The sequence below is a fragment of the Schistocerca gregaria genome, chromosome 10, assembly GCF_023897955.1.
Source record: "Schistocerca gregaria isolate iqSchGreg1 chromosome 10, iqSchGreg1.2, whole genome shotgun sequence".
Taxonomy (NCBI): Eukaryota; Metazoa; Arthropoda; class Insecta; order Orthoptera; family Acrididae; genus Schistocerca; species Schistocerca gregaria.
Genome location: NC_064929.1, coordinates 221,011,261 through 221,038,333, shown reverse-complemented (window position 1 = coordinate 221,038,333; position 27,073 = coordinate 221,011,261). Strand labels below are relative to the sequence as shown.

Below are 27,073 nucleotides of genomic sequence, written 5' to 3'. Positions count from 1 at the left end.
GAGCGCGGGTAGAGGGCGCACTGTGCAGGCTGTCCTCAGGCAGACAGCCAGGCGATGGGCCAGCGTCAAGGCTCGGCTGCTGTCATCTCTCTCTCTCACACACACACAGGGGGCGCAGCTGCCGGCGAGAGCTGGCCTGCTCTGAGGGCGGGTAGAGGGCGCACTGCGCAGGCTGTCCTCAGGCAGACAGCCAGGCACTGGGCCTGCCTCAAGGCTCGGCTGCCGTCCTCTCTCTCTCTCTCTCACACACACACACATAGGGGGCGCAGCTGCCGGCGAGAGCTGGCCTGCTCTGAGCGCGGGTAGAGGGCGCACTACGCAGGCTGTCCTCAGGCAGACAGCCTGGCGCTGGGCCAGCGTCAAGGCTCGGCTGCTGTCCTCTCACACACACACACACACAGGGGGCGCAGCTGCTGGCGAAAGCTGGCCTGCTCTGAGTGCGGGTAGAGGGCGCACTGCACAGGCTGTCCTCAGGCAGACAGCCAGGCGCTGGACCAGGGTCAAGGCTCGGCTGCTGTCCTCTCACACACACACACACACACACACAGGGGGCGCAGCTGCTGGCGAGAGCTGGCCTGCTCTGAGCGCGGGTAGAGGGCGTACTGTGCAGGCTGTCCTCAGGCAGACAGCCAGGTGCTGGGCCAGCGTCAAGGCTCGGCTGCTGTCCTCTCACACACACACACACACACACACACACACACACACACAGGGGTCGCAGCTGCTGGCGAGAGCTGGCCTGCTCTGAGCACGGGTAGAGGGCGCACTCCGCAGGCTGTCCTCAGGCAGACAGCCAGGCGCTGGGCCAGTGTCAAGGCTCGGCTGCTGTCCTCTCTCTCACACACACACACACACAGGGGGCGCAGCTGCTGGCTAGAGCTGGCCTGCTCTGAGCGCGGGTAGAGGGCGCACTGCGCAGGCTGTCCTCAGGCAGACAGCCAGGCGCTGGGCCAGCGTCAAGGCTCGGCTGCTGTCCTCTCACACACACACACACAGGGGGCGCAGCTGCTGGCGAAAGCTGGCCTGCTCTGAGTGCGGGTAGTGGGCGCACTGCACAGGCTGTCCTCAGGCAGACAGCCAGGCGCTGGACCAGGGTCAAAGCTCGGCTGCTGTCCTCACACACACACACACACACACACACACACACACACACAGGGGGCGCAGCTGCTGGCGAGTGCTGGCCTGCTCTGAGTGCGGGTAGAGGGCACACTGCGCAGGCTGTCCTCAGGCAGACAGCCAGGCGCTGGGCCAGCGTCAAGGCTCGGCTGCTGTCCTCTCTCTCACACACACACAGGGGGCGCAGCTGCTGGCTAGAGCTGGCCTGCTCTGAGCGCGGGTAGAGGGCGCACTGCGCAGGCTGTCCTCAGGCAGACAGCCAGGCGCTGGACCAGGGTCAAGGCTCGGCTGCTGTCCTCTCACACACACACACACAGGGGGCGCAGCTGCTTGCGAAAGCTGGCCTGCTCTGAGTGCGTGTAGTGGGCGCACTGCACAGGCTGTCCTCAGGCAGACAGCCAGGCGCTGGACCAGGGTCAAAGCTCGGCTGCTGTCCTCACACACACACACACACACACACACACACACACACACACACACACACACACACACACACACACACACACACAGGGGGCGCAGCTGCTGGCGAGTGCTGGCCTGCTCTGAGTGCGGGTAGAGGGCACACTGCGCAGGCTGTCCTCAGGCAGACAGCCAGGCGCTGGGCCAGCGTCAAGGCTCGGCTGCTGTCCTCTCTCTCACACACACACAGGGGGCGCAGCTGCTGGCGAGAGCTGGCCTGCTATAAGCGTGGGTAGAGGGCGCACCCCACAGGCTGTCCTCAGGCAGACAGCCAGGCGCTGGCCAGCATCAAGGCTCGGCTGCTGTCCTCTCTCTCTCTCACACACACACACAGGGGCGCAGCTGCTGGCGAGAGCTGGCCTGCTCTGAGTGCGGGCAGAGGGCGCACTGCGCAGGCTGTCCTCAGGCAGACAGCCAGGCGCTGGGCCAGCGTTAAGGCTCGGCTGCTGTCCTCTCACACACACACACACACACACACACACACACAGGGGGCGCAGCTGCCGGCGACAGCTGGCCTGCTCTGAGTGCGGGTAGAGGGTGCACTGCGCACGCTGTCCTCAGGCAGACAGCCAGGCGATGGGCCAGTATCAAGGCTCGGCTGCTGTCCTCTCACACACACACACACACAGGAGGCGCAGCTGCTGGCGATAGCTGGCCTGCTCTGAGTGTGGGCAGAGGGCGCACTGCGCAGGCTGTCCTCAGGCAGACAGCCAGGCGCTGGGCCAGCGTCAAGGCTCGGCTGCTGTCCTCTCTCACACACAAACACACAGGGGGCGCAGCTGCCGGCAACAGCTGGCCTGCTCTGAGCGCGGGTAGAGGGTGCACTGCGCATGCTGTCCTCAGGCAGACAGCCAGGCGCTGGGCCAGCGTCAAGGCTCGGCTGCTGTCCTCTCACACACACACACACACAGGGGGCGTAGCTGCTGGCGAGAGCTGGCCTGCTCTGAGCGCGGTAGAGGGCGCACTGTGCAGGCTGTCCTCAGGCAGACAGCCAGGCGCTGGGCCAGCGTCAAGGCTCGGCTGCTGTCCTCTCACACACACACACACACACACACACACACAGGGGTCGCAGCTGCTGGCGAGAGCTGGCCTGCTCTGAGCACGGGTAGAGGGCGCACTCCGCAGGCTGTCCTCAGGCAGACAGCCAGGCGCTGGGCCAGTGTCAAGGCTCGGCTGCTGTCCTCTCTCTCACACACACACACACACACAGGGGGCGCAGCTGCTGGCTAGAGCTGGCCTGCTCTGAGCGCGGGTAGAGGGCGCACTGCGCAGGCTGTCCTCAGGCAGACAGCCAGGCGCTGGGCCAGCGTCAAGGCTCGGCTGCTGTCCTCTCACACACACACACACACAGGGGGCGCAGCTGCTGGCGAAAGCTGGCCTGCTCTGAGTGCGGGTAGTGGGCGCACTGCACAGGCTGTCCTCAGGCAGACAGCCAGGCGCTGGACCAGGGTCAAAGCTCGGCTGCTGTCCTCACACACACACACACACACACACACACACACACACACACACACACACAGGGGGCGCAGCTGCTGGCGAGTGCTGGCCTGCTCTGAGTGCGGGTAGAGGGCACACTGCGCAGGCTGTCCTCAGGCAGACAGCCAGGCGCTGGGCCAGCGTCAAGGCTCGGCTGCTGTCCTCTCTCTCACACACACACAGGGGGCGCAGCTGCTGGCTAGAGCTGGCCTGCTCTGAGCGCGGGTAGAGGGCGCACTGCGCAGGCTGTCCTCAGGCAGACAGCCAGGCGCTGGACCAGGGTCAAGGCTCGGCTGCTGTCCTCTCACACACACACACACAGGGGGCGCAGCTGCTGGCGAGAGCTGGCCTGCTCTGAGTGCGGGCAGAGGGCGCACTGCGCAGGCTGTCCTCAGGCAGATAGCCAGGCGCTGGGCCAGCGTCAAGGATCGGCTGCTGTCCTCTCTCTCTCACACACACAGGGGCGCAGCTGCTGGCGAGAGCTGGCCTGCTCTGAGCGCGGGTAGAGGGCGCACTGCACAGGCTGTCCTCAGGCAGACAGCCAGGCACTGGGCCAGCGTCAAGTCTCGGCTGCTGTCCTCTCTCTCTCTCACACACACACACACAGGGGCGCAGCTGACGGTGAGAGCTGGCCTGCTCTGAGTGCGGGTAGATGGCGCACTGTGCAGGCTGTCCTCAGGCAGACAGCCAGGCGCTGGGCCAGCGTCAAGGCTCGGCTGCTGTCCTCTCTCGCACACACACACACACACACACACACACACACAGAGCTCATCACCTGGCGGCTCTGCCGGTCTACTCCTCTGCTGGCAACGAAGTACCCTTAACGACTCCCGCCTTCGTCCGCCTCGCAGTCTCATGTTTTTTCTCAGAGTACCTAAATACTATCTATCATACAAAATTGTTATTTCTTAACGGCTAACTACCGTGTAATGTGCATGTAGAATCCTTTTCCGATGTAAGAGAAGGCCCTATTGTCCGAATCATTATTTATTAAACAAATAAATCGACAAATAAAAATAAATATAAAGGGTTGGAAACGACTCAGAGATTTTCGTTAGTAGACTGGGCATACGATTGTGAGGCAGGCTTGTAGCCTATTCCCAGCGTTATTCCATCGATAAACTGAGAAAGCAACAAAGGAAACTGAAGAGACATTTGGAAAGCGAATTAAACATCGAGATGGGTGATTAAAAACTTTTCCTTCGGTAGCTGACATTCCGATTCTGTCACAGGTATTGAACGATTTGTAAGGTCAGCCGATCGGAATAGATAGTGTCTTGGAAAACAGTCGTAAGACGAATACGTGCATAAGATACCAAAGTAACTGCCGGCGGCCCCAGTAGAGAAGATACACTTGCAGCAGGCAACAACGGGACAATCATTTCCGAACACGAGAAATTTCGTAACATCAGATATAAACTCGTCTGCTAGGAAGTCTACTCTGACTGCACTTGTTTGGACTACAAGCTTTGTACTGTGGCGCTAAAGGGAACATTGAAGATTGGACGGGTAGAATGAGAAGGCACTGAAGCGAATTGGGAAAACTCTACTTGTGGCTCAACTTGACTAAAAGAAGGATCGGTTCGTAGCGTACATCCTGAGACGTCAAAGAGTCTGGACGAAAGTCTGGTGGTTAAAACTAGTAGAGGGAAACACGGTAAGCGAGTTCAAATGCGTGTGAGTCGTAGAGATGAAGAGCCGCTCACGTGGTAGTTGCAGCAAACCGAGTCAACAAGTATTAAGTTATTCTTAGTCGTAGTGTTAGAAGATATTACCCGTTTTGGGATAGTCTCTTGTAAAGAGGAACTGAAATTTACTGCAGTAGTCGGCACACAACACTTCGTGAACATAAATGACTTACTGTACTACACAGGGTGATTCTTATTAACGTTTAAGAATCCCGAAGCGGCGTAGATGACGCTAAGACAAGTTATTTAGTAGAAGAGACACATGGGACAGCAAATGGGGAATATGTCAAGCGTGGATGACGAATATTGAACAGCTGACGTCACTGCAAGCGCCGCCTCGCACTCGTTCATCCCAGCCCTAGTCGCGTGCCGACGCCGGTGTCTCGGCTTTGGTGCCCGTGGCGCGGGGTTCGAGCCTTGCGCCTGGCAGGCTGTGTTTCCCTGCACTGCGTTAGGCACCTACGTGTTTATAAGATTTATAAGATTTATAAGATTTATTATTTTATTTACCGGTCTTCTGGTTTCTGCTCGCTAATTGCAAAGTACTGTATTGCGTCACAAGTAAACAAGTATAACCTTCAGAATTGCATCGCTACCAGTAAATGACACACGTGCCGTTTACTAAATAAAGCCTCCATATAAAAAACGAATGGATAAAAGGAAAGAAACAAAAAAATAAGGAGCTGGTCCTGGCGGAGGTTCGAGTCCTCCCTCGGGCAGGGGTGTGTGTGTTTGTCCTTAGGATAATTTAGGTTAAGTAGTATGTAAACTTAGGGACTGATGACCTTAGCTGTTATGTCCCATAAGATTTCACACACATTTGAACATTTTTGAACAAAATAAAATAATAGCACTTGCTCTGTTATGGCGAGGACAATAATTTTGTAACTTCCACGTTTGCAGCAGATCATATCTACAAAACTTGTTCGAAAACAGACTAGCCTAGTGTAGTGGACCGATGTGTACCTCTTACGAAGATGGGAGCGTCCACAAGCTCAGTCGCTGCATGTGCGCCGGGTGACTTCACACGGTTATCATTTGTCGTCCACTTTTGGGGCCTTTCCCGAAATTTACGGCTCAGTAGTCTCATTCTAAATCACTTGCCTCAGCGTCCTCTACGTAGTTCGAGGGTTTTCAAACTCTAATAAGAGTCACCCTGTATTTATATACTCGCAATCGTAGCTGGCAAAAATAATCACTTTATTTATCACAACCATGTAAATGCCGTACTGAAAGGCAATTACCTTGTAAGTAGTGAATGTAATCAACGCGTTGTGGTATTGTTTTGACGCACCTCTTCACGCTATCGTATCCTGTGTAAGCCCCTTTGTCTCAGCCCCTTCACCTCCTCATCTTTCCTCCATTACCAAACTGCTTCAAAATGTTGGGACGTAACTAAAAACATGTCTCTAAAAGAATGGCCTTAACTTAAATTGCATCAGTCAGTGCGTGCCTCCAACTCATCGTGTGGTTTACCTGACACCCACCACCACATGGACCGTGTAGCAGGCAAATGTTTTGTGAAATATATATCGATGTAACTGATTTTTTGAGTGATTATCTATCATTAAATTGTAGTACACACAAATCATAAATAAATTTTGATTGTTTATGTTTGGAAATGTGGTTTGAAACAAGTTGTCATAAATCTTTTATCCAACAGCAGTGTGAATCATTTTCTTTTTCAGAGTATAATAAATTAAAGTTTTTCTTCTCAGGATTAATATATTTAATGGATATACATGATATTTTTCATCGACAAAGTAAACATTAGTCTCAATTTTTTTAATATTATCAGTTTTAATAGGATATGAGGTATTATGCAATTTTTTCTCAAATTTCGTGACAATTTCCTTATAACTGCTTGTTCTATATGGATTTTTTCGTTTCTGTCTATCTATTGGATTTAATACTGAACTTTCAGGCTTCAGAACACATTTTGATCTATATCTTTAACATTAATAGCAGCTTGCTCTTTATTTTTTCGATGTAAGATGATCCTCTTAAAGGAACATATATATTAATTGCTAACTATATTCCAATAATTTTATTTAATGTCCAACCAGAACGATGAACTACAAAACCAACCCTTTTCGTTAAATTATCTATTTTTTCTTTCTTCAAGTTTTACTACATATCTTTGTCTTTAGTAATTCTATAATTTTGAGTTGGCTGTCCTTATTCCATAACTTTATTATTTGCCTGCACTTTGTACTCAAGCCATTAAATAACTTTATATAAACAGCTATCAAAATTATTGTTTACTCCTCATTTAAGAAATGACTGAGGTCAACTGAGTTTATATGATTTTTTAAATTTATGGTTTGTAATCTTTTTTGAATGATTTTTCATCCAAATAACGTTATATTCTTTCTCTTCAGTTTCATTTTGTAAATAACGTTTTATGAAAAGGAAAAATTTCTTTATTTAGTCTCATTTGTTAAGGCATTATATCACTTTCAAAAAGTTCATCATCATTTTCTATGTCAAAATAAGGTATATACCTCCAACTTTTTCTTAATATTTAGTTCCAGTTGCTAATGTGTTTAATTAAAAATCAATTAATTTCTCTTCTTATTTTATAATAGTCTTTCAATTATTTCATTTATAGTATTTATATGGTTTAACTACAGTTAACTTATTTAATCGTTCTTTCATGAACTTTTTGAATAGTTCTTCAATTAATTAGAAACAATTTATTATATTTTTAAAAAATGAAAAATAAAAAATGAATATTACAAAAAGGAGTTGAATACAAGATTTGAAGCAGCTTATTTCTAAAGAATAATTTATAAAATATATTTGAAAGTGGAGAACTGAATTGAATACAAAATTTTTGTTATAATTTATGAGAAAAATATTAATTGGATTTAAAAAAAATTAATAATAGGAATTTATTGGTTTTTAAAAATTAAAAATAATTGAATAAATGATATTTTGTTATACTTTATAGAGGAAATTTTTTTATAATTTTTTAAAAGTGAAAAATAAAAGTTTTTGGATTTTTAAAAATAAGACTGAAAATTATTGGGTTACTTAAAAATAGCATTTATTCGTTTTTAAAACACTTTTTGCATAGCATTTCAATTTTTTCCTATGTTACTAGATTTTTACTCAGATAAAAATTTAGAATTTTTATTTTTTATTTACGTTTATTAGTTAAGATTTTGGTAGTAATAGATGGAAATCATGGGATTCGCCCCTATTGGGACAGCAACGGCCATTTTCATCTACTACCATCGAAGCAGCAGGACGGCAGAGCTGCTATGGCACTGGTGACCTGACCACTTCACATCTGAGCTGTGGTTACATTGTGGCTTAGGATATGGAAACTGATGCCTCAGAAAAACAGGGAGGATCGGAGTCCACAAACGTTCTACACACATCCAGCCACACTCTGAGAGACACTGGCCTGGAGGGATACCTGTGCCTGCTTACGAGTCTCCAGGGATCGACTAGACGGCCACCTGTCCGGACTCAGTCACTGTCAGGTGCGACCCTGCTGTCTGCGGTGAGTCCGATACTGCCGAGTGAGCACTCTCCAACTGGTGGTGCAGCTGCTCGTGGTCTCCTAGCCCAGAGGTCTGCAGTTTTTGCCGGGAGCCGAGCAGCTGCTCAGTCGCCGTCACCTGTAGGAGAGACTCCTCGCTGTTCACCGAGGTTTATACAGGGGCACTGTATTGCGGTGCCACCTCCACACTGAGGCCACAGACTGACCCCGAGTGCTCCAGTGGGTGATGTCCCGAGTCACGTGGCATCCTCGTGTGTGTGGGCTGCCAGCATCCCAGCCGGGTAGCTGCGAGTAGCTGCTGTCACCACTTCACTGCCAGTGGCAGCAGGCCGCCTGCCCGAGACACCGCCGGGCCGTGCGCAGCTTATGTCTCGGGGGGCGTCAGCTCCTAAGAGCATTGCTGCTACTGATGTAGTTTGTTGGCCAATAAACGAACCCTGTAGCAATCCTGTTCTCGAGTTGAAATGTCAGACAACAACTGGGCGTCCGCTCTCCGTTCCACTGCTGGTGAACTACTCGCTTTGTGACTTTCGCCACACTAGCTCCACCACACACTGTGGGGGGAAACGACCACTCCTGGCCTTGGAACATTAAACAGAAACAAGTATGTTGAGTACCTAACAAGTTATCTGGTGCAGTTATTGGAAGACCCTGTGCAGGAGACATTTTGTAACTGACGCAGTGCCAGTATGGCCAGCGTCCAGCCCATTCTCCACAGATATTACTGAACTATTAAACAGATGATATGGACATCATTCGATTTGTAGTTTCGAGAATACAAAATGCCCAGGATGTAACTTACCTTGTCTTTTAATTGTGGGAAAAAGGAGACAAGAGATGCACAAGGACACACCCACAGATGCACAAGGACACACCCACAGCTCCACAAGGACTGGAACGTCATACAACATGCGCTCGTTCTGCGATAAGGCCACACGAAACTCAACGTGGAATGTTACCTGTCCCAAATCACTTTACACTAAGTGATGTACCGGTGCTCACGACGAACATTTTGTGGACTTGATACGATAGTGATAATAATAAACAACACAGAAACCGTGCCTGGGTTACGTGTTTACTCTTTCATTTCTGACATCTCTTCTCCTGTCAGTGGGACTTGTGGTTTGTGACTATTCGGTCAAGTTACACACCTGTTACTTCGTCCAAGTCCTCTCTCAAGGCTATGTGCAAGTCCACTGGAAAAGCTGAGTGTTCCTCTTTAAAATAACAAAGCCAGTGACATAGTTGGGCAGCTGTCAACATTAAAAACTACCTCTGTACGGCACCAAATTCTCGCATCGTCTGCTGTAATTCGGGGGAGGCCGCGCCCCGACAGGGTTTCTGCTTCTGCACACAGCTTACGTGGCCTGTCGCACCTGTGTCGCCTGCTACTGCCACCTCGCGCATGCATCTCGCGAACAGGTCGCGAAGGTAAGAATTATATTTGAGCTCTTGTGGAGCTTCAAAAACAATCGGTCTTGCCGCTCACCGTTCACAATTCGAAAAGGAGAAAGGGGATAGGGTGTGGATGTTGGCGGGTGACATTCCTAGCTACAGCTGCAGGGTGATCGGTAGTAGGATGTGACGTCACACGCCGGAGGGAAGGGAGAGGGGAGGATTCCGCCATCCCATTGTGTGCCGTGTTCGAAACAGCCAATTGTTCGGAGCGCTTCGGAAATTTCTGTTGCTCATTAGCTGCTTTTGTTTCGGCGCTGCCGCGAATGAACGTCGATGGGACAAAGCGTGTTTGTTCGCGGAGTGGCACCGCTGAGGGAGAGAGAGAAAAGTGAGAGGCAGAGAGAGAGGAGAATAAAGAAAGTCCGTATTTCCCTGCGACAGCGCGTCTTACGACTTAAAAAAAAAAACGCCACAGCAAAGAACCGGCTGGTGATTTTGCTTACAACTTGGCCAGCAAATAAACTCGCTTTCTGCAGACTGCGCTGGCCAGTGAGCAAGTAATTTGTAGCATTCGAGACATCCGGAAACCTCTGTGCTACCTGCCGTTCTATAGGATAAGACTAGATGTACCTTCTGTTGCACACATCTTCAAGGTTATTGAATATGTCGTAAAACAAGAAAACATAAAACATATTTACAAAAAAAGATTGTATTCTAATGTCCCTTCCACACATCCTTAGTGGAATGTTCTTTATGGAAATGGAGTAAGTCAAAACGTTTTAAATAAATTTTCGTTTCCGAGATATTAACAATCTTGTTACAAAATAAGGAAACTCGCAATATAGTGAGGTGCATGACCATTTTTGGGTTACTGTAGCCACATAAGATCAAAACGACAGCAGCTGCTAACATTCATTCACAATGAACACATTACGCCGCTAAACATGTGAAAAAGTCAGCATTTTACTTTAAACTCAAGTTATATGATATTATCAATAATATACAGGGTGTTACAAAAAGGTACGGCCAAACTTTCAGGAAACATTCCTCACACACAAATAAAGAAAAGATGTTATGTGTACATGTGTCCGGAAACGCCTAACTTCCATGTTAAAGCTCATTTTATTTTCGTCAGTATGTACTGTACTTCCTCGATTCACCGCCAGTTGGCCCAATTGAACGAAGGTAATGTTGACTTCGGTGCTTGTGTTGACGTGCGACTCATTGTTCTACAGTACTAGCATCAGGCACATCAGTACGTAGCATCAACAGGTTAGTGTTCATCACGAACGTGGTTTTGCAGTCAGTGCAATGTTTACAAAAGCGGAGTTGGCAGATGCCCGTTTGATGTATGGATTAGCCGTGTCGCGGTACGTTTTCATCGAGACAGATTTCCAGAACGAAGATGTCCCAACAGGAAGACGTTCGAAGCAATTGATCGGCGTCCTAGGGAGCACGGAACATTCCATCCTATGTCTCGCGACTGGGGAAGACCTAGAACGACGAGGACACCTGCAATGGACGAGGCAATTCTTCGTGCAGTTGACGATAACCCTAATGTCAGCGTCAGAGAAGTTGCTGCTGTACACGGTAACGTTGACCACGTCACTGTATGGAGAGTGCTACGGGAGAACCAGTTGTTTCCGTACAGTGTACAAAGTGTGCAGACACTATCAGCAGCAGATTGGCCTCCACGGGTACACTTTTGCCAATGGTTCATCCAACAATGTGTCAATCCTCATTTCAGTGCAAATGTTCTCTTTACGGATGAGGCTTCATTCCAACGTGATCAAATTGTAAATTTTCACAATCAACGTGTGTGGGCTGACGGAATCCGCACGCAATTGTGCAATCACGTCATCAACACAGATTTTCTGTGGACGTTTGGGCAGGCATTGTTGGTGATGTCTCGATTGGGCATCACGTTCTTCCACCTACGCTCAATGGAGCACGTTATCACGATTCCATATGGGATACTGTACCTGTGCTGCTAGAACATGTGCCTTTACAAGTACGACACAACATGTGGTTCATGCACGATGGAGCTCCTGCACATTTCAGTCGAAGTGTTCGTACGCTTCTCAGCAACAGATTCGGTCACCGATGGATTGGTAGAAGCGGACCAATTCCGTGGCCTCCACGCTCTCCTGACCTCAACCCTCTTGACTTTCATTTATGGGGGCATTTGAAGGCTCTCGTCTACGCGACCCCCGTACCAAATGTAAAGACTCTTCGTGCTCGTATTGTGGACGGCTGTGATACAATACGCCATTCTCGAGGGCTACATCAGCGCATCAGGGATTCCATGCGACGGAGGGTGGATGCACGTATCCTCGCTGACGGAGGACATTTTGAACATTTCCTGTAACAAAATGTTTGAAGTCACGCTGGTATGTTCTGTTGCTGTGTGTTTCCATTCCATGATTAATGAGATTTGAAGAGAAGTAATAAAATGAGCTGTTCGTATTACTGCGCAAACACGGCGTAAAGATGATTTTCAAACCGAAAAGGAAGATCAAAGAGTGCCTTAGATCAGCAAAGCAAAAAAGGGATCCACTTGCAATGTCGGAAATATACCGCATACCGTGCGCATGCGCAGAAGTTTAGGTCGGAATGACTGGACGATCAATCGACACCATGATCAAAGAACATAAGCGATATTGCAGGTAGAGGCAGGTGAAGAAATCGGCAGTGGCAGAACACGCACTGATTGAGACCGACCACGTGATTAAATTCGCCGACACGGAAGTTCTGGCTGTAGAGAAGCACTATCGCAGTCGCTTGTTCAGAGAAGCTTTAGAAATACAACAACACGCGAATAGCTTCAACAAGAAAGAGGAAAGCCTTAAGGTAAACGAATCCTGGCTTTCCGTGCTGCAGCGAACGACCGTCACAGGTAGCAAGACGAGAACCGCGCCGGAAATGACCGCGGAGAAGCCCTCGGGCGTTGGCGCGCCAGGTACATGCATTATATCTGCGGCCGCGATCTCAGCTCCAGTCCACCTCCAGCAGTGGACGGTGAAGCTTTGACAATGCCAGCCACTCGTGCTGGCGTAACGTCAGAAAAGTCATCAGACGAGCGTCGGCCGTACAACCCGAGACAGAAGCTAATAGGCAGTTTGTAAACTATCAGGAAATAATTATATTCACGGCAGTTATGGACCTGAGAATCTGTTGACAAGGCCTCGTCTTTTATAACTGTAGGAGTCGCCCATTCCTGATCTCGAAACTCCTCCTGTTCTGTCAGGTTACGGGATCTGCGGACAAGTAACACAAGCCAAAAACAAACTTACAAAAGAACTGGTAAGTTATAAGAAGCGTTCAAATGAAAATGTACGTACGACAAGTCGTAACAACCAAACAGGTTGAAAGTTGTATATGTTTTTTTTTTTTTTTTTTTTTTTTTTTTTTTTTTTTTTTTTTTGAGATAACGTAGTGAGACATCTAGGATCACCAATGTAGTGTGTCACCTCTCCCTAAGGAATTGAGATCTCTGCTCTCAGCAGTAAGGGGTTCCTAACCGTCTTTCTCGATGTCCGACGTCCGATGCTCGTCGAATTCCTCGAGCACGGAACAACCATTAACAGTGACGTGTACTCCGAGACACCCGGATGGCTACGCAAATCCATCGAGAGGAAACGGCCCAGGCTGCTCACGGAATGAGTGTTTCTGCTCCAGGACAGCGTGCGTCACACAAGGCTGAAAAGTTAAAAGCTACCGCAACAGCAACTGGTACAGGAACAGCTCATGCAGAGAGGCAAATGAAGCGAGAATCGAAAGGGGACTCACTGAACACAAAGGTACGTAAAACGAGAGTTATAAACGCGAAGATGCTGTAATAGAAGTAGGACCACAAAAGATGATAATTGTCAAAAGAAAGTAGCAGTTACTTGGGTAACTGAAGCGATCGTACCCCGACAATTAGTATAGCTACCCTAAGCATTAGTGCGGTAAAAACGGAAAGTGTATCATCATCGGAAAAAATGCAATCAATATCCATAGAGTAATGTTCAAAACAGAATAGGTACCACTGACGGAAAAAAGAGATCGCGAAAATCCGATAAGTCAGAAGTGATAGGTAAATCTAGGCTAGGCAGGCTAAGAAAATATTAAATTGCCTCCGCAGTGAGGAAAGGTCAGAATTATAGAAGGTGGTAAATGCTTATAATGGTATCTTTCATTTAGATTGAGGTCAGATATAGTACAGCACCAAATACCTTGTTGCCTGAGAGTTAGCGCACTATAATCAATAAGCAAGTGTACCACTTTTCCCACAAGCAGACACAGTGCTTACAGAAAGAGATAGGTAAAATGTTGAGGGAAGTCTACCGAAAGTGCCTCGATCTTCCCACTCATTACGATTCCAAAAAACTTCGATGTGAGCAGAAGTCGCAAATGGTGAATCGTACCTGCTTCTGAAGCTTAAATGATATTTCGTTAAATGTAAAATACCCGTCACCAGGAATCGACGAAATTTTAGATGGGTTGGACTAGACAAAATATTCTTCTATCCTTGATCTTGCTGAAGGATACTACCAAGGTCAAAGGAATGCTACTAGGTCAAAGGAATTTGGATAAAACGGCACTTAGCACGGCATGTGGGCCTTAGCCTTACTCTTGCATGGTGATGACGTTGAAAGCAGCGCCTATCACTTTTCAAAAATGGATGACTTTCATTTTAACAGGCCTGAGGGAGAAAAAGTATTCATTTATGTAGATGACAGTATAGTGTTTGGATTATCTTGGGAAGAGCACAACAGCGGGTATAAGAAATATTCAAACGACTGAGAAAATACGAATGAAACTTGCAGATAGACAAATCCGAGTTTCTGAGGAATGAAGTAATGTTTCTGCATCACGTACTAACCAATGCCGGATTGAACCCTGACCCCAGTAAAGTCACTGCAGTAGAGACGTATCTGCAGCTCTAGACCACAAAGTAGTTGAAATCATATCTCAGACTAGTCAGATAATACAGGTGTCTCATTAATAATTTTAGTAAAATGGCAAACCACTGTATGAAGTGCTGTAGAAAGACGTAGCATACACCTGGCCACATAAGAAGGTGAATTTTCATGGCTCAAGGAGAGGCTAATAAAACCACCAGTACTGCAATACCCAGACTCTAGTAAACAATTTGTCGCCAACACTGATGCCAGGCAGAATGCCACTAGCCAGCCTATATTTCTAGGACTTTAAGTAAATGTAAACAAGGGTACAGCACAACAGAACGAAAGAGAGGATAGCCGAGCAAGCTGTTAACGTTTGTTAATCAACACGAGTAAAGCGGAACGGTGCTGAGTTTAGCACACTGGTGTCGCATTCGGGAGGACGTCGGTTCAAACCAGCGTCCAGTCATGCTCATTTAGGTTTTCCGTGATTTCCCCATATCGCTTCAGGTAAATGTCGGGATGGTTACTTTGAAAGGTCACGGCCGATTCCATTCCCCACCCTTCCCTAATTCGAGCTTGTGCACAGTCTTTAATGACCTCGTTCTCGACCGGACGTTAAACATTAATCCACACACATACGTAGCGGAGTGAGACAGGCTCTGCAATGGCATACAAGGTGAATAGAGCGACAACTGGTCAACCAGCCCAACATGAGGAGAGAATCAAGCGAGGCATATTTTAATTCCGCAGGTGAGATCAGTAAAGTGCTATTTGGAACACTAAATGAGGAGGTTACCTCACATTTAAAATACAAAATAGACGTGTTGGAAGAACAACAGCACGCATTGTTAAAATTAAGTAAGGAAAAAGTGAAAACGACCCTTATCAGTATAAACTAGTCAGAGAACACGATAAACAGGGATGAGAACGTGATCACGCAGAGGACAATGAAATAATCACATTTAATGAACAACATATCCAGCTTACCGGAATCTTTAACGAATTAGAAAGCTCGTTTTCCTAATCACGTGTTTACTATGTAGGGAGTCGTTGGACCTCACATAATCAATACAGTACAAATTACGATAACTAATTAACAATGATATAAAAGACAAAAGAAGACAGCTGACAGAAGAAAGCGGGTATCAGTTGTTGAAATGAATTAATTTAGCTGTGTTCAAAGTTGTTGCTGCTGGGGTCTTCAGTCTGAAGACTGGTTTTATGCAGTCCTCCTTGCTGCCCTGCAACCTACATTTTCGTGAATCTGCTTTCTGTATTCATATGTTTGTCTCCCTCTTCGATTTTTACCCACTCGCCCCCTCCAACCCTTACCTCAAATACCAGATGGGTGATCCTTTCATGTATCAGAATGTTTCCTATCAACCGGTCCCTTCTTTTCGTCAAGCTGTGCCACAAATCTCTTGTCTCCAAGTTTCTAAACAGTACTTCCTCATTAGATATGTGATTTAATCTTCAGCATTCTTCTGTTGCACCATATTTCGAGAGCTTCTATTGTCTTTTTGTCTAAACTGTTTATTATCCGTGTTTACTTCCATTCACGGCTACAACTCAAATACTTCTAGAAAAGACTTTCTAACTCTTAAATCTATTTTCGATGTTAGCAAATTTCTCCTCTTCAGAAACGCTTTCCTTGCCAATACCAGTCTACATTTTATACCCTCTCTATTTCGGTCATCATCAGTTATTTTGCTACCCAAACACCAAAGCTCATCTACTACTTTAACAGCCTCGCTTCCTAATCTAATTCCCTTAGCATCACCTGATTTAATTCGACTACATTCCATTATCCTTGTTTTCCTTTTGTTCACGTTCATCTTATATGCTCCCTTCAAGACCCTGTACATTCTGTTCAACTGCCCCTCCAAGTCCGTTGCTATCTCTGACAGAATTACGATGTCATCGGCGAACCTCAAAGTTATGAACTTCAATCCTACTCAAAATTTTTCTTTAGTTTCTTTGTCTGTTGTTCAATGTCTAGATAGAATTACATCGGGGATAGGCTACAACCCTGCCTCACTCTCTTCTCAACCACTGCTTCCCTTTCATAACCCTTGACTCTTATTATTGATGTCTACTTTCTGTACAAGTTGTAAATAGTCTTTCGCTCCCTGTATTTTACCCCTGTTACCTTCACAATTTCAAAGAGAATAAACCATTCAACATTGTCAAAAGCTTCCTCTAATGTAAGTTTGCCTTTTCTTGAGATATCTTCTAAGAGATAAGTATTGCACAGAGTGTCCCTACATTTCTCCGGAATCCTAGCTCACCTTTCCCGAGGTCCGCTTCTACCAGTATTTCTTCTGTAAAGAATTCGTGTTAGTATACTGCAACCATGACTTATTAAACTGATAGTTCGGAAATTTTCACACCTGTCAGCAACTGCTTTCCTTGGAATATGACTACATTCTTGAAATCGAGGGTATTTCGCCTGTCTCATACATCTTGCTCTCCAGAGGAAGAGTTATATCGTTGCTGGATATCCAAAGCCTACAAGTAGTATATCGCCGACCCCTGGGGTCTTTTGCTTTCAGAACTTTGTCAGATTCTTCTTGCACTATCACATATCTCATCTTCATCTACGTCCACTTACCTTTCTATAATACTGCCTTAAAGTTCATTTCTCGTGTCTCGTGCAAGCACGGACATAAGAAGACGCTCTGCAACAACACAATACGCTCTGTATCCCAATTCGGCTGCTTCATTTGCTGCATTTTTAAATATTACGCTTTTCATCAATTAAGCTCAATATCTCGTGTGTTATCCAAGTATTTCTACCAGGCCTTCTCTTTTACCTATTTGATCCCCTGCTGACTTCACTACTTCATCTCTCAAAGCTACCCGTTCGTCTTCTACTGTACTCCTTTCCCCTGTTCCAACCAATCGTTGCCTAATGCTCTCTCTGAAGCTCTCAACAATCTCTGGTTCTTTCAGCTTATAGAGGTCCCATCTCCTTAATTTCCTACCGTTTTCCTATTTCTTCAATTTCAATCTACAATTCTTAATCAATAAATTGTGATCACATCCACATCTACCCCTGGAAACGCCTTACAATAAAAAATCTGGTTCCTAAATCTCTGTCTAACCATTACGGAATCAATGTGAAACTTATTGGTGTCTCCAAGTCTCTTCCACACATACAGCCTTCTTTTATGATTCTTAAACCAAGTTTTAGCGATGATAAATTACGCTCTGTGCAAAATTCTACCCCGTGGCTTCCTCTTCATTCCTTTCCCACAATCCGTATCACCTTCTATTTTATCTTCTCTTTCTTTTCCTATTACAGATTTACAGTCCCCCATCAGAATTGAATGAGTAATGGAAAATGTACAAAAAATACCAGAAACCATACGTGGACGATACACAAACCAGAATTGATGGCTACCCAAATAAAAAAGATGATCACCCAAAAACAGTGGCTTCACAGCAAAAATACGAATACGTGGCAGCGACCAACTGGGCATAGATAATCAGTGGGTAGTACAACATAGCACACAACTTTCAAAAATGTTCCAAGCGGACATAAACGTAGAATACTGCCATTCAGCTAAATCTATCAGATATTTCAGTACGTATGTGAACAAAGGTGGTGACGTGGCAGCATTTCAAATAGTTAAAGACAGCGAACAACAAAACAAAAACGACGAAATATTCATGTACCACATGGAAAGATGCATCAACAGCAACGGCGGATTTTCGGTTTTCCCACACACGAACGCAAGCCAACTGTGTAACATCTAGCAGCACATTTGGAGCATGGACTGAGAATTTACTTCGCAAAACACACCACCGGAAAAACTGCAAGCGAAGCACCTCACAATACAACGCTAACAGCTTTTCACCAACTGTGCCAAACGGAATCATTCGCGAAGACGTTGCTACATGGCAAAAACGAGGACAACCTCACTCAATCTCATACGGCTACGCGACAACATTCATCCCACGGACATCGACAAAATCATCCATTAACGAAGATAAGGAACTGCACGACATAGCAGTGAAAAACATGACTCACGTGCCATGCGACCCACTGAACCCCAACTCGCCACGTATGAGTTTTCAGCTCGTCCTGAACCGACCATCGACTTCAACATCTTCAATGGCACACTCATTCTCCTAGAAGCACCTCATATACGTGGAACACAACAAGAAAAACCTTTCAGTGACGAAAACAAGATATCCCCGTAGAAGGCCATCCAGGAACCATGAAAACTGGCGCACTACGCCACCATGTTATAGTTCTGGGTGGAGATTTCAATTTGCCGGATATAGACTGGGAGACTCAAACGTTCATAACGGGCGGCAGGGAAAAAGAATCCAGTGAAATTTTTTTAAAGTGCTTTATCTGAAAACTAACTTGAGCAGTTAAACAGAAAACCGACTCGTGGCGATAACATATTAGACCTTCTGGTGACAAACAGACCCGAACTATTTGAAACAGTTAATGCAGAACAGGGAATCAGCGATCATAAAGCGGTTACTGCATCGATGATTTCAGCCTTAAATAGAAATATTAAAAAAGGTAGGGAGATTTTTCTGTTTAGCAAATGTGACAAAAAGCAGATTTCAGAGTACTTGATGGCTCAACACAAAAGTTTTGTCTCAAGTGCAGATAGTGTTGAGGATCAGTGGACAAAGTTCAAAACCATCGTACAATATGCGTTAGATGAGTATGTGCCAAGCAAGATCGTAAGAGATGGTAAAGAGCCACCGTGGTACAACAACCGAGTTAGAAAACTGCTGCGGAAGCAAAGGGAATTTCACAGCAAGCATCAGCGTAGCCAAAGCCTTGCAGACAAACAAAAATTACGCGAAGCGAAATGTAGTGTGAGGAGGGCTACGCGAGAGGCGTTCAATGAATTCGAAAGTAAAGTTCTATGTACTGACTTGGCAGAAAATCCTAAGAAATTTTGGTCTTATGTCAAAGCGGTAGGTGGATCAAAAAAAAAAAAATGTCCAGACACTCTGTGACCAAAATGGTACTGAAACAGAGGAGGACAGACTAAAGACCGAAATACTAAATGTCTTCTTCCAAAGCTGTTTCACAGAGGAAGACTGCACTGTAGTTCCTTCTCTAGATTGTCGCACAGATGACAAAATGGTAGATATCGAAATAGACGACAGAGGGATAGAGAAACAATTAAAATCGCTCAAAAGAGGAAAGGCCGCTGGACCTGATGGGATACCAGTTCGATTTTACACAGAGTACGCGAAGGAACTAGAGGAGCGAAGCGTTCCAAATGATTGGAAAAGGGCACAGGTCATCCCCGTTTTCAAGAAGGGACGTCGAACAGATGTGCAGAACCATAGACCTATATCTCTAACGTCGATCGGTTGTAGAATTTTGGAACACGTATTATGTTCGAGTATAATGACTTTTCTGGAGACTAGAAATCTACTCTGTAGGAATCAGCATGGGTTTCGAAAAAGACGGTCGTGTGAAACCCAGCTCGCGCTATTCGTCCACGAGACTCAGAGGGCCTTAGACACGGGTTCACAGGTAGATGCCGTGTTTCTTGACTTCCGCAAGGCGTTTGACACAGTTCCCCACATTCGTTTAATGAAGTAAGAGCATACGGACTATCAGACCAATTGTGTGATTGGATTGAGGAGTTCCTAGATAACAGAACGCAGCATGTCATTCTCAATGGAGAGAAGTATTCCGAAGTAAGAGTGATTTCAGGTGTGCCGCAGGGGAGTGTCATAGGACCGTTGCTATTCACAATATACATAAATGACCTGGTGGATGACATCGGGAGTTCACTGAGGCTTTTTGCAGATGATGGTGTATCGAGAGGTTGCAACAATGGAAAATTGTACTGAAATGCAGGAGGATCTTCAGCGAATTGACGCATGGTGCAGGGAATGGCAATTGAATCTCAATGTAGACAAGTGTAATGTGCTGCGAATACATAGAAAGATAGATCCCTTATCATTTAGCTACAAAATAGCAGGTCAGCAACTGGAAGCAGTTAATTCCATAAATTATCTGGGAGTACGCATTAGGAGTGATTTAAAATGGAATGATCATATAAAGCTGATCGTCGGTAAAGCAGATGCCAGACTGAGATTCGTTGGAAGAATCCTAAGGAAATGCAATCTGAAAACAAAGGAAGTAGGTTACAGTACGCTTGTTCGCCCACTGCTCGAATACTGCTCAGCAGTGTGGGATCCCTACCAGATAGGGTTGATAGAAGAGAAAGAGAAGATCCAACAGAGAGCAGCATGCTTTGTTACAGGATCATTTAGTACTCGCGAAAGCGTTACAGAGATGATAGATAAACTCCAGTGGAAGACAATGACTCTGGCGGAATTATTTACTTCGACGTATCTACCGCAGTCGCACTGACATCATCCAACTTTGGAGCCACACTTGCGGAAAGAGGACGAACTGCACACTCCGCCCTACAACTGCCGTTCAATACAGCGGTACGAACCTCTAAAGCAAGCTAAAATTATCTTGTGGGACGAACGCACACTGGCACACAAAAAAAACATCACTCGAAGCCACGGACAGAACATTGGAGGACTTGCGAGGGGACTCCGAAGCGCTGGGAGGAGCTGTACTGGTACTCTCTGGAGACTTTCGACAAACACTTCCAGTGATCCCCAAATCATCGTCAGTAAACGAGATCGAAGCATGCTTTAATAAATCCCATCTCTGGCCAAACACACAAATACTGCGACTAACAAAAAATATGAGAGCTAAGTAACGAAAGATGAAACAACGCATTTTGCTCAACAACTTTTACAAATAGATGAAGTCACCAGACGACCAGCCTCATTAAAATCAACAGCGATTTCTGCAACGTAGCCGCCGCTGAAAACGAAATCGTCGACCAAATTTATCCAGACACTGTTGACCACTATACATATCCGGACTGGCTGTTTGAAACGGCATTTTGGCAACTAAAAATAATATGGCGGCGATATCAACTTTAATATTCAAAAGAAAATTCCCGGCAAAGAGAAAATATACAAATCGATAGACACGATAGTAAATGTTGAAGAAAGTGTGAGCTTCCCTACAGAATTTCTAAAGTTTTTGCAAAGTAATAGTAATGCCATTACACTGCCTTCCACTTAAAACTGGATCTCCGACCATTTAAGTTAGAAATCCGAACTCACCAAAGCTAAGTAATGGAACAAGGATGATCGTAAAACAGCTGTCGAATAAAGTCAGCGAAGCAGGACTTGCGACTGGAAAGTACAAAGGATACACACTGTTTATCCCCAGAATACCACTGGCCTGCCAATCCAATTTAAAGGACTGCAGTTTCCAACCAAATCAGCTCCTCTCCTCACTACCTTTATTATGGCTATGGTACGGCTATCTGTATCGCCACCGCACTGACGGCAAGGTCCCTGGTTTATGACGCAAAAGGATAACTGTAAAACAAAGGATACAGACGCAAACATTAGTATTATTGTCAACCTACGAAAACGAGATGTACGAGGCGAGAATCTTACAGCCTATAACAGTAATTCCACACAATATGAGAGCCTGTGGACGCAAATACGAAGTAATGAGTAGATTTTTGTCACCAGAAAGACGAGTGCTTAAAGTTAACATGTAACGAGGAAAAACAATATGACATAATAGTTAGAGCTGACATTGTATGTAAATTAAGTTCGGATTTAGGATGTCATATTCTAAGTGAGGAAAAGGAAAATATGTCACAGCTTCATTATAATTTAGTTAACGAATATTTAGCGAGGCAGGAGGACGGTTTCAGAGTGGCTGGGCCATGAACTGGAAGAACCGCAAGATGTGACTGATTACCGACTACTTTTATAGGCCTACCACTCAGCTATTACTCAGTGTGGAGATATGTAATATGACGTCCATTCAGACACTGTAAATGTTATGAAGACTGTTGTAGGCTAATGGAAAGGACTTTTAGGGGCGAGTGCTACGGCAGGGCGAGTGTTAGGATTACGGCGACTAACAGATACAATGAGAGATGTTATGAGCCCTCCTGGCGAGAAGACCGCCATTTAGGAAGAGGAACTTGTGCCCATGGATTATACTCCTAAAGAGCAGGCAAGATTATCGAACCGTAGCCAAACATTTATTTCACACAGCAGAGAAAATTATGAACCAGATAATTTAAGCCGCGCGGGATTAGCCGAGCGGTCTGGGGCTCTGCAGTCATGGACTGTGCGTCTGGTCCCGGCGGAGGTTCGAGTCCTCCCTCGGGCATGGGTGTCTGTGTTTGTCCTTAGGATAATTTGGGTTTACTGGTGTGTAAGCTTAGGGACTGATGAACTTAGCAGTTAAGTCCCATAAGATTTCACACACATTTGAACAACAGATAATTTAAGTCCTTCGCTCTGAACGGGTAAGCAATGAGAAGGGTATAAATAAAGCCTTAAGGCCGCGAAGAACCGTAGATGTAAGATCTATGTAGTATAAGTGGGTTCTGATATGTAATATAATTAAAAGTAAAATGTGTGCTAAGAGCACAACACAGTTTGTACAAAGCAAAAAATGGAAAAATCTTCAGACAAGTGAATCATGTTATTTTTGTATAATGTCAAATATGTGATTCGGAGAACTTCTAACACTGTCCAATAAAAACGATAAATTATTGTCACGTATATAAAACTGCAATAAATGACTAAGCAGGCACTCTGCTAGTTAAGTAAACGTAGAAGGAGAAGAAATTTTTGGGAATATTTCGACGGCGACGATTCCAAAAATGTATCCTTCACGAGGAGGTGTGGCGTATAGGTAGAGACGCCTCAGTGCATTTTGTGAGAAAATGCTGGCGACAGGGCGGAGTCGCGTAGTCGGTAACACAGGCGGTGGAGGCGGCGCTGGAGGCGGGGGCGGTGGTGCACTGCCAGCAGGCGTGGCGGGGGAGGCGGGGGGCGGTGGTGCACTGCCAGCAGGCGTGGCGGGGGAGGCGGGGGGCGGTGGTGCACTGCCAGCAGGCGTGGCGGGGGAGGCGGGGGGCGGTGGTGCACTGCCAGCAGGCGTGGCGGGGGAGGCGGGGGGCGGTGGTGCACTGCCAGCAGGCGTGGCGCTGGAGGCGGGGGGCGGTGGTGCACTGCCAGCAGGCGTGGCGGGGGAGGCGGGGGGCGGTGGTGCACAGCGCGGGCGTGACCTGCCGCGTTTCTTAAAACCGATACACAAGCCAGCTGTGGGACGTTTGCCACAACTCGAAGCGGACACATGTGGAGCAGACACGACTGACTACGTTTCACTGATTGCATTTCATTACGAGTACGCAAAGAGATTTCGAGACTTGGCGCGACTGGACACAGATTGCCTTTTATTTGTCAGACCGTTCTCGCTTTTGGCCGTTAACGTACCTCACTAGTTCCAACTTGAGATGATAGGCGTACAGTCTAGCACCCAAATCAAATACCTGTTCGTGGAACCCCGGAACGTGGAAGTCTCCTGTAAAACGTTACCCCGAGAGCAGAGACAAACTGCTAAAGTTGTTCCAGTGTTTATTTCAAAATATGAATGCGAAGGTTTTCTTATTCTGTTATGAAACTGACAATGTGCAGTTAATGTCTAGGAGATGTTGATCTGCTGTTTGACTGCGTCGCGTAAAGTAGTTCCAAATATCTTACTTATTCTAAAAGCGAAATATGTATAATTTTACTAACGACACAACTCAATGTTAAACGTCTGGATGCAGATCTTTTTGTCGTTCTGCTCTGCGTATTAGGGCTACCCAGTGTACGTATTAATTACGAAATAAAGTTATTGCTTTGGAAGACAAAAAAGTTGAAAATAAACGTATGTGATAAAATCCTGCTATGTTGCAAAATAAAGGTATGTGATAAGATCCTGCTATGTTGCAATGTTCGTGTGTTGGAAGTAGCCGCAGTGTGGTGCAAGCGCGCCTCTCTAGATACAACGGAGAAACACTCGCAGCTACAAAGTTCACTTTTTTTTTTACTCAAAGACTAGTTTCGGGTCGGTACCCATTTTCAAATCATTCGGAGGGTCCAAATGGCATTCCACATTATATAAGAACCATTGAAAGATAAACGTGCACGTACAACAAAGCGCAAATCTATAATTACAGAGCATACAGATAACACTCTCTAAGTTTTCGGAGTGTGCAGCATTCGACATTCAGTCGTCTCACATACCCACTCTGAATAACGCGATGGTAGGGGTAGGGAGGCAAACGTCGTTATGATGTACATCGACGTATAGAAATACCGATGTTGTGAGGCGGATATAGATGTAAGGAATCGTCTGACAGTAGGCATCGATGCATCCAAACATCGATATTTTTCTATTTCTTTAATCGGAGCAAAAACTATTAGTTTTTACGTTTTTACTGCACTATGAAATGAGCGTCGGGAAGAAATTAACTATCGGCTAACATAAATTTTGATAAAATAATATTAGATTACAATTTTACATTTCTTTTATAAATTTTTAACTAATACAAGTAGAGTACATAACAATGTAATCGCTGTCATCAGTAATCAGAATTTTTTTTTAGCAGTCAAAGTAATATTTTATTGTTCAGTAACTGAATTTAAGGACGATCACTTGGGTAGCTGATTCATCGTCAAACAATTACGTTGCTGAGTTATTGTGGCACAATTTTTGGAAAAAGTGGTTCGCTAGGACCAACGTTCCTACAACTGGAAACGTGGACGGGAACGTGGAGTTCATGTCCTCTCACATTTCAGCAGGATCAGAGCAACAGATGAACCAGGATACATCTGAACTTCGATCTCCACCGTAGCAGTACATAACGAGTGTCTGAACTTTATGCTGCTACGTGCTAAATTTTTATTTATAGTCTCACCTTCCTTTTTTGACTCGTCAGAATAATCGAATTGGTTACTGATTTTATTGGCTTGTCTGCGAGTCCCTTTGTCAACACTGTTGGCCAAAAGTTTTTAAAAATGTAATAACTTCCGTAAACCCTCGGTCCAACGCAACAACAAGTACCCTAATCGAGTTATATTTGATTCTTCAATCGCCTTGTTATTTGTTCGCATAATTCACTTTTTAATCACAGTATAATCGAGCGTTTTGACAGACGTGTCAACGGCTTCGTTCGTGCTACTTACCAGCGGTATTTAGCAGACAGATGTACCGTGACGCAGATCAACTAGTTATAGGTAACTTTACTCAACTGCCCGCGCCATTCGAAAATAATCCCAGCGAAAGCCTTCCCAAGATAAAAAGTATCCTAGGAATCAATCCGACACGTCCCTTTGTGTGGCAAATTGCCATGGAAATATATAATCCAAATAGTAGCTTTTAGGGCCAAAACGAATATATAACCTCAGACATCACAATGAAATATTCCGCGAAGTAAGAGAGGATCACGCTCTGACTTGACCAGTAACTGGCTAGTTTTACTGACGTTAAAGAGTAATTGTATTCCAAACACCAGCAACAACCAAACTATCACCAACAACAAACAGGATATATACATACAACTCCACAGTTAATATTAAACCAGCAATTCACAGTTATCACAAATCTAACACATAAAGTTACTGTTGACAAATCAGTTTATCGTAGTCGGACCCCTTCCTTAGATCACCAACGTCCCAAACACGTATAAAGATAGCTAGGAAGAAAGTAAACTATTAATTTGAATGTCGGTTGACAAACAATGACACTATTTCAAACCTCAAACAAAACATCGATATGAAACGTCATTCCCCCTCCCCCCCCCCCCCCCCTCCCATGAACCATGGATCTTGCCGTTGGTGGGTGCGCTTGCGTGCCTCAGCTTTACAGATGGCCGTACCGTAGGTGCAACCACAACGGAGGGGTATCTGTTGAGAGGCCAGACAAACGTGTGCTTCCTGAAGAGGGGCAGCAGCCTTTTCAGTAGTTGCAGGGGCAACAGTCTGGATGATTGACTGATCTGGCCTTGTAACACTAACCAAAACGGCCTCGCTGTGCTGGTACTGCGAACAGCTGAAAGCAAGGGGAAACTACAGCCGTAATTTTTCACGAGGACATGCAGCTTTACTGTATGATTAAATGATGATGGCGTCCTCTTGGGTAAAATATTCCGGAGGTAAAATAGTCCCCCATTCGGATCTCCGGGCGGGGACAACTCAAGAGGACGTCGTTATCAGGAGAAAGAAAACTGGCGTTCTACGGATCGGAGCGTGAAATGTCAGATCCCTTAATCGGGCAGGTAGGCTACAAAATTAAAAAAGGGAAATGGATAGGTTAAAGTTAGATATAGTGGGAATTAGTGAAGTTCGGTAGCAGGAGGAACAAGACTTTTGGTCAGGTGAATACAGGGTTATAAATACAAAATTAAATAGGGATAATGCAGGAGTAGGTCTAATAATGAATAAAAAAGAGGAGTGCGGGTAAGCTACTACAAACCGCATAGTGAACGCATTATTGTGGCCCAGACAGACACGAAGCCCACACCTACTACAGTAGTACAAGTTTATATGCCAACTAGCTCTGCAGATGATGAAGAAATTGAAGAAATGGATGATGAAATAAAAGAAATTTTTCAGAGAGTGAAGGGAGACGAAAATTTAATAGTCATGGT

At 45.7% G+C, this 27,073-nt stretch overlaps 2 protein-coding genes across 2 annotated transcripts in view; both read right to left on the bottom strand.

Moving 5' to 3' along the window:
- The window catches only part of LOC126293545 (acetylcholine receptor subunit alpha-like), a 486,710-nt gene that overhangs the window by 380,702 nt on the left and 78,935 nt on the right, over positions 1-27,073 (bottom strand). The gene's annotated exons all lie outside the window — the stretch shown is intronic.
- The window catches only part of LOC126293256 (uncharacterized), a 54,194-nt gene that overhangs the window by 24,552 nt on the left and 2,569 nt on the right, over positions 1-27,073 (bottom strand). The window contains exons 2-3 of the mRNA XM_049986372.1: positions 23,357-23,699; positions 12,796-12,902 (exon numbers count right to left, since the gene is read on the bottom strand). Coding sequence (XP_049842329.1) covers positions 12,796-12,902; positions 23,357-23,699 — 450 coding nt within the window. The remainder of the gene's footprint in view (positions 1-12,795; positions 12,903-23,356; positions 23,700-27,073) is intronic.